Source organism: Tiliqua scincoides, chromosome 8 (genome assembly GCF_035046505.1).
Source record: "Tiliqua scincoides isolate rTilSci1 chromosome 8, rTilSci1.hap2, whole genome shotgun sequence".
NCBI lineage: Eukaryota > Metazoa > Chordata > Lepidosauria > Squamata > Scincidae > Tiliqua > Tiliqua scincoides.
This window is the reverse complement of record NC_089828.1, coordinates 55,104,455-55,119,043: the sequence shown is the minus strand read 5'-3', so window position 1 is coordinate 55,119,043 and position 14,589 is coordinate 55,104,455. Positions and strand designations below refer to the sequence as shown.

The 14,589-nt window shown below is 48.3% G+C and overlaps 1 protein-coding gene across 1 annotated transcript in view; it reads left to right on the top strand.

Moving 5' to 3' along the window:
* Positions 1-9,666: 9,666 nt before the first annotated feature.
* Positions 9,667-14,589, top strand: part of LOC136658819 (polypeptide N-acetylgalactosaminyltransferase 17) — a 37,716-nt gene continuing 32,793 nt past the window's right edge. The window contains exon 1 of the mRNA XM_066635708.1: positions 9,667-9,781. Coding sequence (XP_066491805.1) covers positions 9,674-9,781 — 108 coding nt within the window. The 5' untranslated portion in view covers positions 9,667-9,673. The remainder of the gene's footprint in view (positions 9,782-14,589) is intronic.

Below are 14,589 nucleotides of genomic sequence, written 5' to 3'. Positions count from 1 at the left end.
TCGTAGTAAGTAAAGGATGTGCCGGGAGGATGGAAGTGGGGAAGTGGGGCCGGGATGTTAAAATTTCACTCCTTTGTGCATATGCGTGTGTGAGAATTTCGGATTAGTTTCCAAGCCCGGCTGTAGAGAACTTGGTGGTACGCCTGTGAGTCACATATTGTGTGAGTCAGCCAATTTTTTTTTCCTCGTACATCAGTAATAAAAAGGAGGACAGGTTGCTGCAGAGGTGATGAATGCAGCAGAGAGAATAGAAGAGGCTTCAGCGGTGGGGGAGCGCATGCATGCCTGGATTGGCCTTCCTGATGACAAAGAATGTTTTTGGCACTGAACTCGCTCAGAAAAAGGCTTGCACGCAGATCTCAGGAGTCTCCTTAGGCAAACGAAACAAAATCTGGGCTGAGCTGGATATTGTCATTGGTCAACATGTGATTGATGGCTCACCCCCTCGCCTTTTCTTTTACCGCTGTCAATAAGAACACGACATGTTTATTATTCTCTGTGAAGGTTTGGGTATGAGTGCTGGGCTACGGTTGGGGGTGGGCACAACTTATTGAAGGGGGGTTGTGGTCAGAGCCCATTACGTGAGGGTGCAGGTGGTCAATTGTACCTGAGTCTGGGGTCACAAAGGGGGGCTGAGACCCAAAGGAAGGGGCCCAGGAGCCAAAGGAGGGGTCCCAAAATTTCCTGGGCTCTTACATTCTCCAATCTCAGCCCTCAGAGGGCTCATAAGGTTTGGCTCTAGTTTCGAGGAGGTCCCCTCAGAGCACCATTTTTTGGATTCCTATCTACTTGGGTGAGGCCTAATATTTGTGGTGGATCTAGATGCTACCTTGTAAGGGCTGGTGCCCCCCCCATCCCACTGCAGTTGCAGAAGGAGGTGAGTAACCCCGTCCGGTCTGCTGCCTGAGGGCCCAATCCTATCCAGTTTTCCAGCACCTGTGCAGCTGCAATGCAGCCTCAAGGTAAGGGAACAAATGTTCCTATACCTTGAGGAGGTCTCTGTGACTGCCTCCCCAACACAGGAAGCGGTGCATACCCCATTGCACAGCAGCACCGGCACTGGAAAATGGGATAGGATTGGGCTCTGTGATATCTGCCTCAGTTGGCCTGAAGGACAGGCCAGCCCTGCCCTATTGCCGGCAGCTATAGTTTGATATTTGCAAAGACAGCAAAACTGCTTTTCTGTAACCCCCTCTTCCTCCCCCCATGTTGATAGATCTAAAAGTGCATCCTTCTCTCCTGGTCACATCTACATAAAATAAAATAAAATAAAAGATTGCAGCCAGAGGTCCTTGTATCGTTGCAGAGACCTGTGAACATAAGAACATAAAAACATAAGAACAGCCCCGCTGGATCAGGCCATAGGCCCATCTAGTCCAGCTTCCTGTATCTCACAGCGGCCCACCAAATGCCCCAGGGAGCACACCAGATAACAAGAGGCCTGCAAGGCTTCCTGGGAATTGTAGTTAAGAACATAAGAACAGCCCCACTGGAGCAGGCCATAGGCCCACCTAGTCCAGCTTCCTGTATCTCACAGCGGCCCACCAAATGCCCCAGGGAGCACACCAGATAACAAGAGACCTGCAAGGCTTCCTGGGAATTGTAGTTAAGAACATAAGAACAGCCCCACTGGAGCAGGCCATAGGCCCACCTAGTCCAGCTTCCTGTATCTCACAGCGGCCCACCAAATGCCCCAGGGAGCACACCAGATAACAAGAGACCTGCAAGGCTTCCTGGGAATTGTAGTTAAGAACATAAGAACAGCCCCACTGGAGCAGGCCATAGGCCCACCTAGTCCAGCTTCCTGTATCTCACAGCGGCCCACCAAATGCCCCAGGGAGCACACCAGATAACAAGAGGCCTGCAAGGCTTCCTGGGAATTGTAGTTAAGAACATAAGAAGAGCCCCGCTGGATCAGGCCATAGGCCCACCTAGTCCAGCTTCCTGTATCTCACAGCGGCCCACCAAATGCCCCAGGGAGCACACCAGATAACAAGAGACCTGCAAGGCTTCCTGGGAATTGTAGTTAAGAACATAAGAACAGCCCTGCTGGATCAGGCCATAGGCCCATCTAGTCCAGCTTCCTGTTTCTCACAGCGGCCCACCAAATGCCCCAGGGAGCACACAAGATAACAAGACCTGCAAGGCCTCCTGGGAATTGTAGTTAAGAACATAAGAACAGCCCCACTGGATCAGGCCACAGGCCCATCTAGTCCAGCTTCCTGTATCTCACAGCGGCCCACCAAATGCCCCAGGGAGCACACCAGATAACAAGAGACCTCATCCTGGTGCCCTCCCTTGCATCTGGCATTCTGACATAGCCCATTTCTAAAATCAGGAGGTTGCGCATACACATCATGGCTTGTAACCCGTAATGGATTTTCCCTCCAGAAACTTGTCCAATCCCCTTTTAAAGGCGTCCAGGTCAGTTGCCATCACCACATCCTGCGGCAAGGAGTTCCACTGACCAACCACACGCTGAGTAAAGAAATATTTTCTTTTGTCTGTCCTAACTCTCCCAACACTCAATTTTAGTGGATGTCCCCTGGTTTTAGTGGCTGTCCCCTGTGGGGCAAACTCCCACTTGCGAATAGGGCTGTCCAGGAGAAGACAGTGATGGTGTGACTCTTTTGACCAAGAGGGTTGTTCTGATGCTGCTGCTTCACAGGGATGGCATGAAAAGTCAGCCAAGTCAAGCACTGGCAAGAACCCACACCTGTGGAGGGCCCACCTGGCCAGGTTCACTCCCTGAACCCTCCAGTACTAGTCAGTCACTGCACATTCCCGCATTCCCCAATCAGGAAGGCAAGGCAAACCACTGCCCACTCTCATCAGCAGTTGTCAGGAAGCTTTGTGTGGAGGACCGTGGCCTTCAGTAATCTGGTGCTTGGGCCTCTGCACATTGAAGCCAGGCGTTTCACACATGGGCAGTGGATGGCCACTGTCCGAGAATTGTGACCTCTGTGGCTGGCCCGGAGCAAGCCCCAGATTTCCCCCACCCCCAACAGGGTGACTAGTAAATCAGTATTGCAGATCACACAGAATTATCCCCCCTCCTTTTAGGAAACTCCTGCCCCAATTGCACAGAATTTAGCTAGGACTAAAACCCTGTTTTGGAGAGCGCATCTAATTGCACTCAGCGAAGCTTCCAAGTAAACTTTCATAGGATTGGACATAGAAGAACATAAGCTCCGCTGGATCAGGCCAAAGGCGCATCTAGGCCAGCTTCCTACATCTCACAATGGCCCGCCTGAAGCCTCAGGGAACACACAAGATAACAAGAGGCCTTCATCCTGTTGCTGCTTCCTTGCATCTGGCGTTCAGAAGTAGCCCACTTCTGGAACCAGGAGGTTGCACGTACCCATCATGGCTTCTAACCTTGTGATGGGTGGCATAGGTCCTCCATAAGGGTGAAAACAAGAACTCTGCACACCGTATGTGATGTGGAAAATTGAGTGTGCAGGAAAAATGTCAGTGCCAGACACTTTCTGCTCCTAAATTCCCTGCTCCTCCCAAGGTTCAAGGAGTGATTTATTGCTGCTTTTTTCCTACAGGGAATGAAGTCACCAAAAGGTTCCTTGCGTCTGTGTGGTTTTTTTTGGATTTCAGACAGAGATAAATAACGGTGCATTTTAATATATATGGGAAGGAATAATTCAAGTACTGAAAAATATATAGCAGACGACAGGAGGAATATGTTCCCTGCCTTGTCAGGCAATTGAATGCTGAGATTCAAGGCAAAGACAGTTTAAAAGTGTGAATATCCCCGGGTTCCTCCTAGCGTATAAATCTAGGGTAGCTGTGAGCTGTCGGAATATTACGCATAGCAAAAAAGCAGGTTTTTTTCCTGTGGTTTCAGTGTCTTTTTTTCTTGGTTTCTTTAAAGTAGTTTAGATGCTCTAAAAGAAAACCCTTGACAAGTTGATCCTTGAGAAAAACCAAATGACTAACAGTTTACATCTCTGCGTGTTTCTTTTAAAAATATTTGAGAATCCTTGAGAATCCTTGCAAGTCACTTTGAGACTTGCAATCTTTGAGAATCCTTGCAAGTCACTCCAGGTGCCCCTGTCTCAGCTAGGGCAATAACCCCCATCTCAGACAGGGGGTCTTGGAGTGACTTGCAAGGAGTTTGTGGCTAAGGGGAGATTCGACACAGGGGTATTCAATTCAATCCACTAAAAGATGTCAGGTAGCAGGTGATGGGAAGGCCCTCCGACTGAGATCTTGAAAGACAGTTGCTGGTCAGGGTAGAAAACACTGGACTGGTTGGATGAAGGGTCTGACACTGGTATAAGGGCCAAATCCTGTCCAATTGTCCAGCGCTGGTGTAGTTGTTGCCAACAGGGCGTGCACTGCGTCCTGCAGTAGGGGGGCAGTCATGGAGGCACCCCCAAGGTAAGGGAATGTTTATTCCCATTCCTCAGGGCTGCATTGTGGCTGTACCGGCATTGCAAAGTTGGATAGGATTGGGCCCCGAGTCTGCTTTTACATTAGCTTTAAAGGCACTTTGTGCCCTGGGCTACCAGAGTGGCAAAGCAATTCAGCTACCGACCCATCCGTGAAGTGAATTCACCAGGTAGTTTTAGGCAAGCTGGTCCTTCTCAGCCTCAGTTTCCCACATCTGCAATATGGGAACCTACCTTAAAAGGCTGTTGTTGGAACAATGACAGCAAGATTCTACATATGGTTTGAGCTCTCATAAGCTTTTTGGAAATAGAATATAGGCTTGGTTGAAGTTGATCCAGCTTTCCAAGCAGTGCCTAGTTTACTACATGTCTCCTTCCCCCAGCATCCTCCCCCTCTCTTGGTTTTCAAGAAAAAAATGGGGAAAGCAAGGAATCACCAGAGGTGATGGGGTAGCTACTGGGTGTTGCCACTGGAAGAGGAGGAGGTAGAAAGCTCCATACCCGTTCTCTTCTTGGTTGCTATCCTGGTATTGTACACAAGAAGAGGATTGGGCTGTGACTGGTTGTAGACCAGGGAAGGTGGTAAGTACGCGGTTCAGGACATCCCTCCACCAGCTTCCTGCCTCCCCTAGTTTGCCTGCTGCTCAAAATGGTTACTCCTAGCTAATGGATGGGCTGCCCTAGCTATATATTATCTAGGGCTAAGGCAAAGCCTCTTCCTCCCTCGCACACTTTTGATCATTCAGTCTCGGGCAGATACAAAGATTTTTTGGGAATAAGAGCATCTTGAGGTGCAAGAGGACCCTGTCAGTGGCGCTGCTAATGCTTCTCCCACAGGAGGAGCTTTCTGGATCTCATCATTTCAGTTGTAGTTTCCTGTGGCTCCCTGAAATGAATTGGGAGGCATAGGAAACTACACTTTCCTTCCACCCGAACGGGAAAGGACATTTGCTGAGCATGCCTTGGAGTTTTCAGGCCTTAAAGATGTCTAGAGAGCTTCTCTTGATGCTACTGATTCCCCCCCCAGTTGTGTTGTTGTTTTGTTGTTGTTGTTTTGTGCCCCCCCCCCCAACAGTGTTAGACTGGCAGGAAGAGCTGGTGGTGAATATGGTGCAATCTGGTGGTCTCTGTTTTTGCTCTGGGCTGGATTTCTGGAGGCACAAATGATTAAAAATAAGTCTCTGTTCGGCAGATTGAGTGCTTCTCCTCTGCCTGAAAAGGTTGGAGACTTACTGGTCCAGCGAGAGAACTTCAGCAATAAAGACGAGCTTCCAAGACCCAAGTTTCATTAAACATTTTTTTTTGTTCCTTATGGCTTGTTAAACTCCTGCAGAATTGAGGATGGGAAGACACTTAATCTAACGGCTCTTCCCCCCCCCCCCATGCGATCTCTCCCATTTTTAATTTGTTTCTTGGATATCTGTGCTGTTACCGAGAGTGGGAAGAAAAAGCCCATTTGAAACAGACAATTAAGCAAGGTTATCAGAGCGCAGCAACCAGGATTTATTCACCCAGGGTGTATTTGCAGATGGGGACAGTATTAACTGCCTAAGAGTATTGGAGCCTCAATCGCTTTTCGTACTTTGCAAATGTTTCCAGTGATGGTCTAAGACTTCGGAAGGGGCGGTGGTTGAAAATGAACTCCTTCTTGCTCAAAAAAAAAGGTTGGCCCCATTTTGAGCAGGGCTGGACTTGATATGGGGTTGTCACCAAGCTCCTTCTGCTGTCCACCCCTTCTAGTCTTACGCTCTTGCTTCCCAAGCCCAAAACAAATAGTGGGCCATCAGTATCTGTGGGGATTGATCCCCCCCCCACAGATACCAAATTCTGCGGACAATGAAATCCACAGGGCATTCTTGCCTGCAAACTGGAAGTGTCTCCCAGTCATGTCCAGGAATGTGGGGAGGCCTCAGAAATCATCCTGGGTGCAACTGGAAGCCACTTCCAATTGCATTCAGGAGATCTGAGGCCCTCCAGCTGTGGGCTTGGCACCTGCGGATATGCTGGGAGCTGAGCCCATGGATATCCCACTGTACTTACCCTGGAAAGAGACAGCCAGGGCCTTCTGAGGTCTGTCCTTAGCTGGATGTGATGAGTGCATTGTTTGTTGCCACAGATCACGGGACTGGGTAGTGTGTATTGGATAACGGTGCCTCACCAATTTGGAGCTTTTCAAGCATTCCTTACTGAGTGGTTTTGAGGGTGTATCAGGTGGTGTGAAGGGCTCACCCATCACTGAATTTTGCATCTGTATTAGTGGGAAAGTACATACCTGGTGTCAGGGGAAGATCCAGTGTTTGTGTTGGGGGTGGGGATATGAGTACTACCTTAACTCCAGAGCCCAGGTCAACCAGGCAGATGGACCTGGGCTCCCAATTGAACTTTGGCCTCCATGGCTAAGGTTTGCTGAGTGAGTAGACCTGAGCTCCTGACCAGGCATCTGATGACCCCCGGAGGTTGTGCATCCTCAGGCCTCCTCAGAACCCCTCCCGGACACTTCCAGAAACAGTAGTATCTGGGAGGTCCTCTGAGGCCTTCCAGCTGTGGGTCTGGCATCAACGGATACAAAAAATCACGGATGTTGAACCCGCGGATAAAGAAGACCCATGGTATACTAGGGGCATACCATGCGTGTTCTGGTTGTAGGCTTCCTGAAGCGATCTGATTAGATGCCGTGGAAGGAAATGGATGCCGAAGTAGATGATCTGATCCAGCAGAGCTGATCTTTTGTTCTCAGTGTTGGGAAGTGGCTGTAGAGACAGTAACCAGGAATAATGGAGCTGTTAAAGTGTCTGGCACTTCTTAATGTTACCATCATTTTGAAATTAATTGTTCCAGCTAGTGGTAGTTATCGTGCTTCCACTAAAATGGGGGAAATTGAATTCTTAAGTAGCAAACCATGAAGCATTGCGGAGTGTTTGTGAATCAAACCTGAGGTGGCCACCCATCCCTGTGAAGAACAGTACCCATCTCCTTGGACGCGCTAGTTGCATGTAGCAGCTGCATGGCATAAATCTCCTTGTCTCTTAGATTTGGTACAGATTTGGTGATGGTGGGGAAGGAGTCCCTGTTTTAAATGCACGGTGGAATCTAGACTGTCATTACCCCAGCAAACATATGGCTGGTTATTTAACTGGGTTCCATAAAAATAATATGGGGGTTTGGGTAGGAATTTTCCCACAAGTTAGACTGAGCTCATTGTCTCCCAAACTGTGGGTTGTGACACACCAGTGGATCACAACCTGATTGTTGGTGAGTTGTGAAATTGACAGGTTGAGATCTGATAAGGAAAATGTACAGTGGGGCCTTGGTGTATGTAGGGGATCCATTCCAGGACCCAGTGATTCCAGGGCCCACTGTACTGAGCCCTATAAAAAGTGGATGAGTCGCACGTGCATGTTTATGCTTGAGTCGACAAGTCTGACTTTGCTTCTATGGAAGGCAAGGCGAAGCGGAACTCAACGCCACCAGAATGGTCTCAATCTGATGAATGTGTAGCTCAACAAAAGCTCCAGTAGCCACCGCCTCCCCCCCTCCCCCCGAGTAAAAAGGATAAAAACAGAGGCGTGGTAAAGTGAAATGCTTTAAGTTTTGTAAAGCTAGGTGGGTCCTGATAGTTTGTCATTTTAAAAAATGAATCCTGCTGCTAAAATGTTTGGGAACCACTGGTTTAGCTTGTGGTAAGGGGCGGGGGAGGTTTGCTGCCTTCCTGTGCAGTGTGGAGCTTCATTTGCTTATATTTGATGTTGCGAAATCCTGGCTTGATTGTAATGTTTATATCAAAGAAGTGATGAGCATTATGGCTCTAAAAGTTCTTCTCTGGTTTTTTAATCTGTGGACAAAAGCTTACATTCTCCTTGACCCATCCGCTCACTTGCATTTCTTGTCCCTCTGATGGTGGTGGAGGGAAGGGAGGGAAGGAGGGAGGTCCCTTCCTGGTTCCTGGCACACAGTGGCTATGAGCTGAGAAATGTGCATTTTGTCAGCTTCCCAGCACAGCTGGCAAAACTACATTTCCCAGCACCCTCGGTTCCTCATTGACAGCTGTAGCCGAGTGCCAGATATAAGAAAGGTAGGCAGTAGAGACAGACTCCCCTGCCTTGCTCTGTTCTCCACCACAGCTGCTGAGCAGCCAGCCAGGTGAATGGGAAAGGATCAGGCAGGTAGGTAGGTAGGTGAAAGAGAGGAGTTTGAAGGCCCACTGGGGGCTAGGGCAAGGATTAAATTCACACTCTTCAATGCTATCATCAGAGCAGAGTTTAATCTGGCACAGAGTTGGGGGTCATAATCAATTGAGATAGTTTTTGAGATTTGAAGACAATAGTTTAAAAAGAAAAAGCACTATAAACTTATGTATGCTGTATGTATGCATTGCAATCTTTATATACCACGCATTCCATTCCATTTAAGGCTTGGTCAAAGTGACTTACAGCATTTCCATTACATGCTAGAGATAAACCATTAACACAAGACGAGAATTAAACAATGTCACAACAGCAGCAGCACTTCAGTGTAATTAAGGCTGCAATCCTAACCGCACTTTCCTGAGGGTAAGCTCCATTGAACAAAATAGGACTTACTTTTGAGTAGACCTGGTTAGGATTGTGCCCTAAGACAGTGGTATTCAAACTGGGGCATCCCGACGCCCCAGTCTGTGAGTCCTGGCCTCTGCCCCCTTAAGGGGCAGGGGCAACCAGGAGACAAGGGGAAGGCAGCGGTGTGATCCGCAGGATCGCGCCGCTCGGGGGGGGGGCCTGCAGGGGCTTGGGTGCACTTGCCCAAGCCTCCTGCAGCCTCCCGGGGGGTGCGGGGAGCCCTGCGCAACCTTCGGCAGGGCTCCCCAGGTCAGGAAAAGTGAAAGCGGAGCTATCGCGCCCCGCTCCACAAAACCAGAAGCGGAGCACGATCGCTCTGCTTTCCCTTCTGACGGGGCTGCAGGGACTGGGGCGCACCCTCCTGCAGGGCACCCCAGGTCAGGGAAAGGGAGAGTGGGGCGATCACGCTCCGCTTCCGCTTTTGCTCTCCCTTTCACTGACCTGGGGCGCTATGCAGGCGCTCGCGCAGGGCTCCCCACACACAGGGAAGGCTGTGTGTGTGTGTGTGTGTGTGTGTGTGTGTGTGTGTGTGTGTGCGCGCGCGCCATGCTTGAATAAACCTCACTGATACAGGCCAATAGCCCCCTTTCCAAAAAGAAAAAGAAAAAAAGAAGTAGCTCACAACTGAAATGCATCTATTTATCTTTCTCCTGCTCCTCCAGGACTCCAGCTATGATCGGCTGTTCTTTTGTGGTAAATCGAAAGTTCTTCGGCGAAATCGGCCTTCTGGATCCGGGGATGGATGTTTACGGTGGAGAGAACATAGAACTGGGGATAAAGGTTGGTGTGATGCTTTCAGGTATCAATTGGAATAGGTTGTTGTTGTTGTTGTTGCTTGTCCCCCTTGGTGAAAATTAGAGATAGTAAGATTGTACATTGTCAATGACACTATCTTATTTGGCCACTGATGGCAAACCTTCTGGGCTTGGTGTGTCAAAAAGCTTGTGTCTCCCAAAATGTCATGTTATCACCTTTGACACATGTTTCATAGGTTCAACATTACTGTATTAGGATCTCCCTAATGTGTACCAAGGGTTAATTTCCATGAGTAGCAACTGAATGTTTGAAGGTCCGGAAGAGGATAATGTAGTCCAAGGGAGACTTGGAAGTCCATTTTGGAACTTTGATTGCCAGTCCTCCAGCATAAGATGGGCTGGAGATTGACAGCACAATCTTATCCACACTTTCCTGGGAGCAAGCCTCAGTGATTCTAATGAGACTTACTTCTGAGTAGACATGCATAGGATTGGGCTGTGAGTCCTAGAAGCAACAGAAGATCAGAGTGGCCAGATAGCAATGTGGCAATTGCCAGTGGCAATGTGTCAAATTAAATGCAACACCGCGTTCGGTCAACTTTATTGCAACCCAGTTTCAAAATGCAGGTGGTACCACTGAGGAACAAAGTTTAGGTTGCAAGGATAGTGGCTGAAAAGTAAAGTAGTGATATACATTTGCAGATAAATCAGCTCGTCTTACTCCAAGTTTTACATGCCTCCTTAGTAAACTGCTGTCCATGGGCTCCTTACTGCTTGGGTGGTCTCCAAGACCATAACACAATGACTGTGGGCACTGAAGTGGTCCTGGGGATCAACAGTTGTCTCTTCTGAAGGCCCTGGGCCAACCTCAGCACCTGCCCAGTGATGTCAGAACCTGATCCTGGCCCTGGAGATATTTGTAGGTCATAGGACAGAATCAAGGTCCATGCAGGAATGATCCTTTAGGACACCATTTCTCAAACTGTGGTCGGAACCCACCAGGCGTGTTGTGAGCCAATTTCAGGTGAATTCCCATTCATTTCAACGTGTATTTTATTTTTAATATATTAGACTTGATGCTAACTTGGTATGTGCCTGCATTTGGGAAAATACTTTGAACAAGCTACTATGTGTATGCTTTTATCAATGAGAGTCATTGGGGCTTACTCCTGGGTAAGTGTGGATAGGATGGCATCCTTTGGGTTGTTTGGGGAACTTTTTTTAAACAGATCAGCAACTGCTTGGGAGAGTTAGGAGGGCTCTTCTTTATTTTAAATACATTTTAAAACTTGTACACTATAAGCCTGCGTTGGCTCGGTCATGTCGTGAGAATGGATGATTGCCGGATCCCAAAGGATCTCCTCTATGGAGAACTCATGTAAGGAAAGCGCCCTACAGGTAGACCACAGCTGCGATACAAGGACATCTGCAAGAGGGATCTGAAGGCCTTAGGAGTGGACCTCAACAAGTGGGAAACCCTGGCCTCTGAGCGGCCCGCTTGGAGGCAGGCTGTGCAGCATGGCCTTTCCCAGTTGGAAGAGACACTTGGCCAACAGTCTGAGGCTAGAAGGCAAAGAAGGAAGGCCCATAGCCAGGGAGACAGACCAGGGACAGACTGCACTTGCTCCCACTGTGGAAGGGATTGTCACTCCCGAATTGGCCTTTTCAGCCACACTAGACGCTGTTCCAGAACCACCTTTAAGAGTGCGATACCATAGTCTTTCGAGACTGAAGGTTGCCAACAACACTATAAGCTTTTAATTTACTTAATTGATTTGATTTGATTTGGTTGGTTTGGGGTGTTAAAATTTTCCTGCTTGAAGATGTCACTTCCAACCATGGCATCACCTCCAGGGTAATGACATCAATTCCGGTGGGTCCCAACAGATGATCATTCTAGAAACTGAGTCCTGGTGCTACGAAGTTTTAGAATTGCTTCTCTAGATGTTTCTGGAAGTGTCTTGTCCCGCCCTTTCAAGGGGCTGACAGCAGTAAGGTTGACAGGAAGGCAGCCATCTTTGCCCCAGTCTGTCTGCTGCCATACCTCAAGGTAATTATGGATGTTTGGCAGTGCCAGGAGGAGAGACATCTGGCATGGCCCCAATCCCCATTTCAAGCATGCATCTCTGCAGAGATTGGCTCTTTTCTTAGTCAGCCAAGAAGATTAAAGCTAGAATTCTGCTTCAAGGCATGGCAGAGCAGAGCATCTTTTACATATGTATGTATTTTGAATATTAAGAAAGTCATAAACATAAAAGCCGAGGAATGTAACCAAAATTTACATATACCGGCCTAAGCTTGTAATATAAATCCCCAGCTAACAAGCCAGCTGTTTCCACAGACAAATTAATCCCCAGACCTTCTTAATATGAAGGCTCGTAATGACTTTGCTTTCAGGGTAAATGCAGGAAGATGAGCCAAACGAAGACAGATGTCAAGAGCCAGTGCCCAGTTTTCCTAAAGTGAGAATCAGGTTACTGCTTTTTCCTAGCACTTTTGCACATGTTGGTAAAGAACTTCATGATCAAGGATTGTGATTTCCTTGGCTCTTTTTTTTCCCCAAGTGTTTGTCTCGAGAGTGTAGGCCAGTGTTTCCCAAAAGGGGCACCATAGGGTCCCCAAAGGCATCTTCTTCCCAACTCTCCCAGGTTCAACCGTCTTAAATTGTGTGAGATCTTGCACATTTCTTGTGAGATATAATGTGATGCAAGATGGTGTTACCCGGGAGAGCTGGGAAGTGGAGGCCGCCACAAAAGAAGGGTGTCGTGACCACGGTACATTTGGGAATTGCTGCTGTAGGTCCTGAAATTTCCTTTCCTTATGGGTCTGTTTATTGGTGTATTTATTTTTACAAGCTTTCGGTATTGCTTTTCAACCATGATGGTACTCACAGTGATCAAATCAGGTGTGTGGGCAGGTGGTATTGTATTTTGTACCAGCTGCCTGCTGCTGGGTCAAAAAAAACAGGGAGCTCCTGCGACTCTGTTGCCCTTAATGGTCCTGCAATGGAGGCAGATCTTTAATCCTCTTATCAGTTCATCAGATGCAATTCCGATTAGGACAGATAGTCCCAGTGCCTCCCAGTCCACAGAAATCTTGGAGGCAATGGCTGTTGGAGGCGCTGGGAGAAAGTCGACAGCGATGCCCTGCTTGGCAAACTTCTTGCCGAGTCTCCATCTTATTGAAACCCTGTCTCTTTGTGGAAAGGTCAGGCTAGCTGCGGCTGAGAATATCATACTGAAAAAAAGAAGAGGGAAGGAGGGTTTGTAATGAGCTTTTGAAGAAGATCTCATTCCAACCGTGTTGCACTGGGGAGAAATATCTTCCAGAGCGTGTCAATGAAAATCACTCAGAGCAAACATGGAAAGAAAGAAAAAAGAAGACTCAGGTCCTTCTCTTGTTGTTGGTACAGAAAATAGAGCTGTGACCAAAAAAAAAAGTCATTTTTCTTTTAACAGCAAGGTGAGCAAAGGCTATATTGCTATTTGGCTTCCTGGGTTTCCTCCTTAGCAGACTCCAGCACTAAGGGCCCAATCCTGTCCAACTTTCCAGGACTGATGCAGCCACTGTGGAGCCCCAAGTTGGAGCAACAAGCATTCCTTTACCTTGGGAAGGACTCCTTGACTGCCCCCACACCATAGGATGCAGCGCACACCCCATTGGCACAGCTGCATCAGCACTGAAAAGCTGGATATGATTGGGACCTTAGGCTGTAAACCTGTCCCCAGTTTCCTAGGAGTAAACCCCATAGACTATATCAGGCCTTACTTCTGAGTAGACATGCATAGGATTGGGCTCTAAGGGCCTGATCCAGAGCCCTGCACGCCGGCTCACTGCCAGTACATATGTTGCAAGGCATATTTGCAAGCCCTTAACATGGCCCGGCGCCAAAGCTAGCCCAGCGCAAGCCTGTTCTGCCACCCTGCATGCCGGGCAGCTCAGGATTGGGCTGCAAGTCTGTTTGAAAATCCAACCATATTGTTTTCTCAAATGGCTCGCAACACGAAAACCCCTTGCAGTCTGCCACCAGCACAACCCTCTTCATGTGCCTGCGTGGGTGGACCAACACTGAGAATCCCAGACGAGATCGATCAGTGGGCTGCCTCTGTGTGAGCCCTCTTTCGACTTCTGCATGCTTGTCCAAGTGGAACTGGTGGTACAAAGAGCTTTTCACCAACGCACCAATTGGTGGTATTTCAGTTCCTCCTTTTCCATGGAAAAGACAGGGATCCATGCCTTAGGGGGCAATATTCACTGGGAGTGCCACTCATCCCTGCAGGCGCAATTTTTTTGTGAATATCTGCACAAGAGATCCTGTGTGACATCATTCGAGGAGCTTTTAGGTTAAAAAAAATTGAGAGCTGCTGTGTGTGGGCAGGGAATTTTGCATGGAGGACTCCATTACTCACTGCTCTCTTCTGCTCCATTCCCCTCTTTCGAGGAGTAGAGGCAAATGGAGGTGGGCAGCACCCCCATGCCAATTGGGGAGGAGGGCTCATGGACATGCCAGCCCTGAGTAATAGAACTGTCTCACGATTGTCAGCTCTCCATCGTTGTCTTCTCTCTCTTTTTTGAAGGCAGGCAAATTACAAGCTGGGTTCTTGCATTGCTGAGTTTTTATTCCCCCCCCCTTTTTTTTTCTTTAAAAAAGAAAAGAAAAGATGGATTGATTGTCTGCTCAGCTAGGCACAAATCTCGGAGGAAGGATTTCTTGTTAGGAAATTGCGTCTTCCAGCTATCACATCTTAAGTGGATTAAGATCCCATTTGGCTGACGCTTATTTGAGATTGCAAGCATGGATAGACAGATGATAGAAGAGGGAGGTCTGCTCCT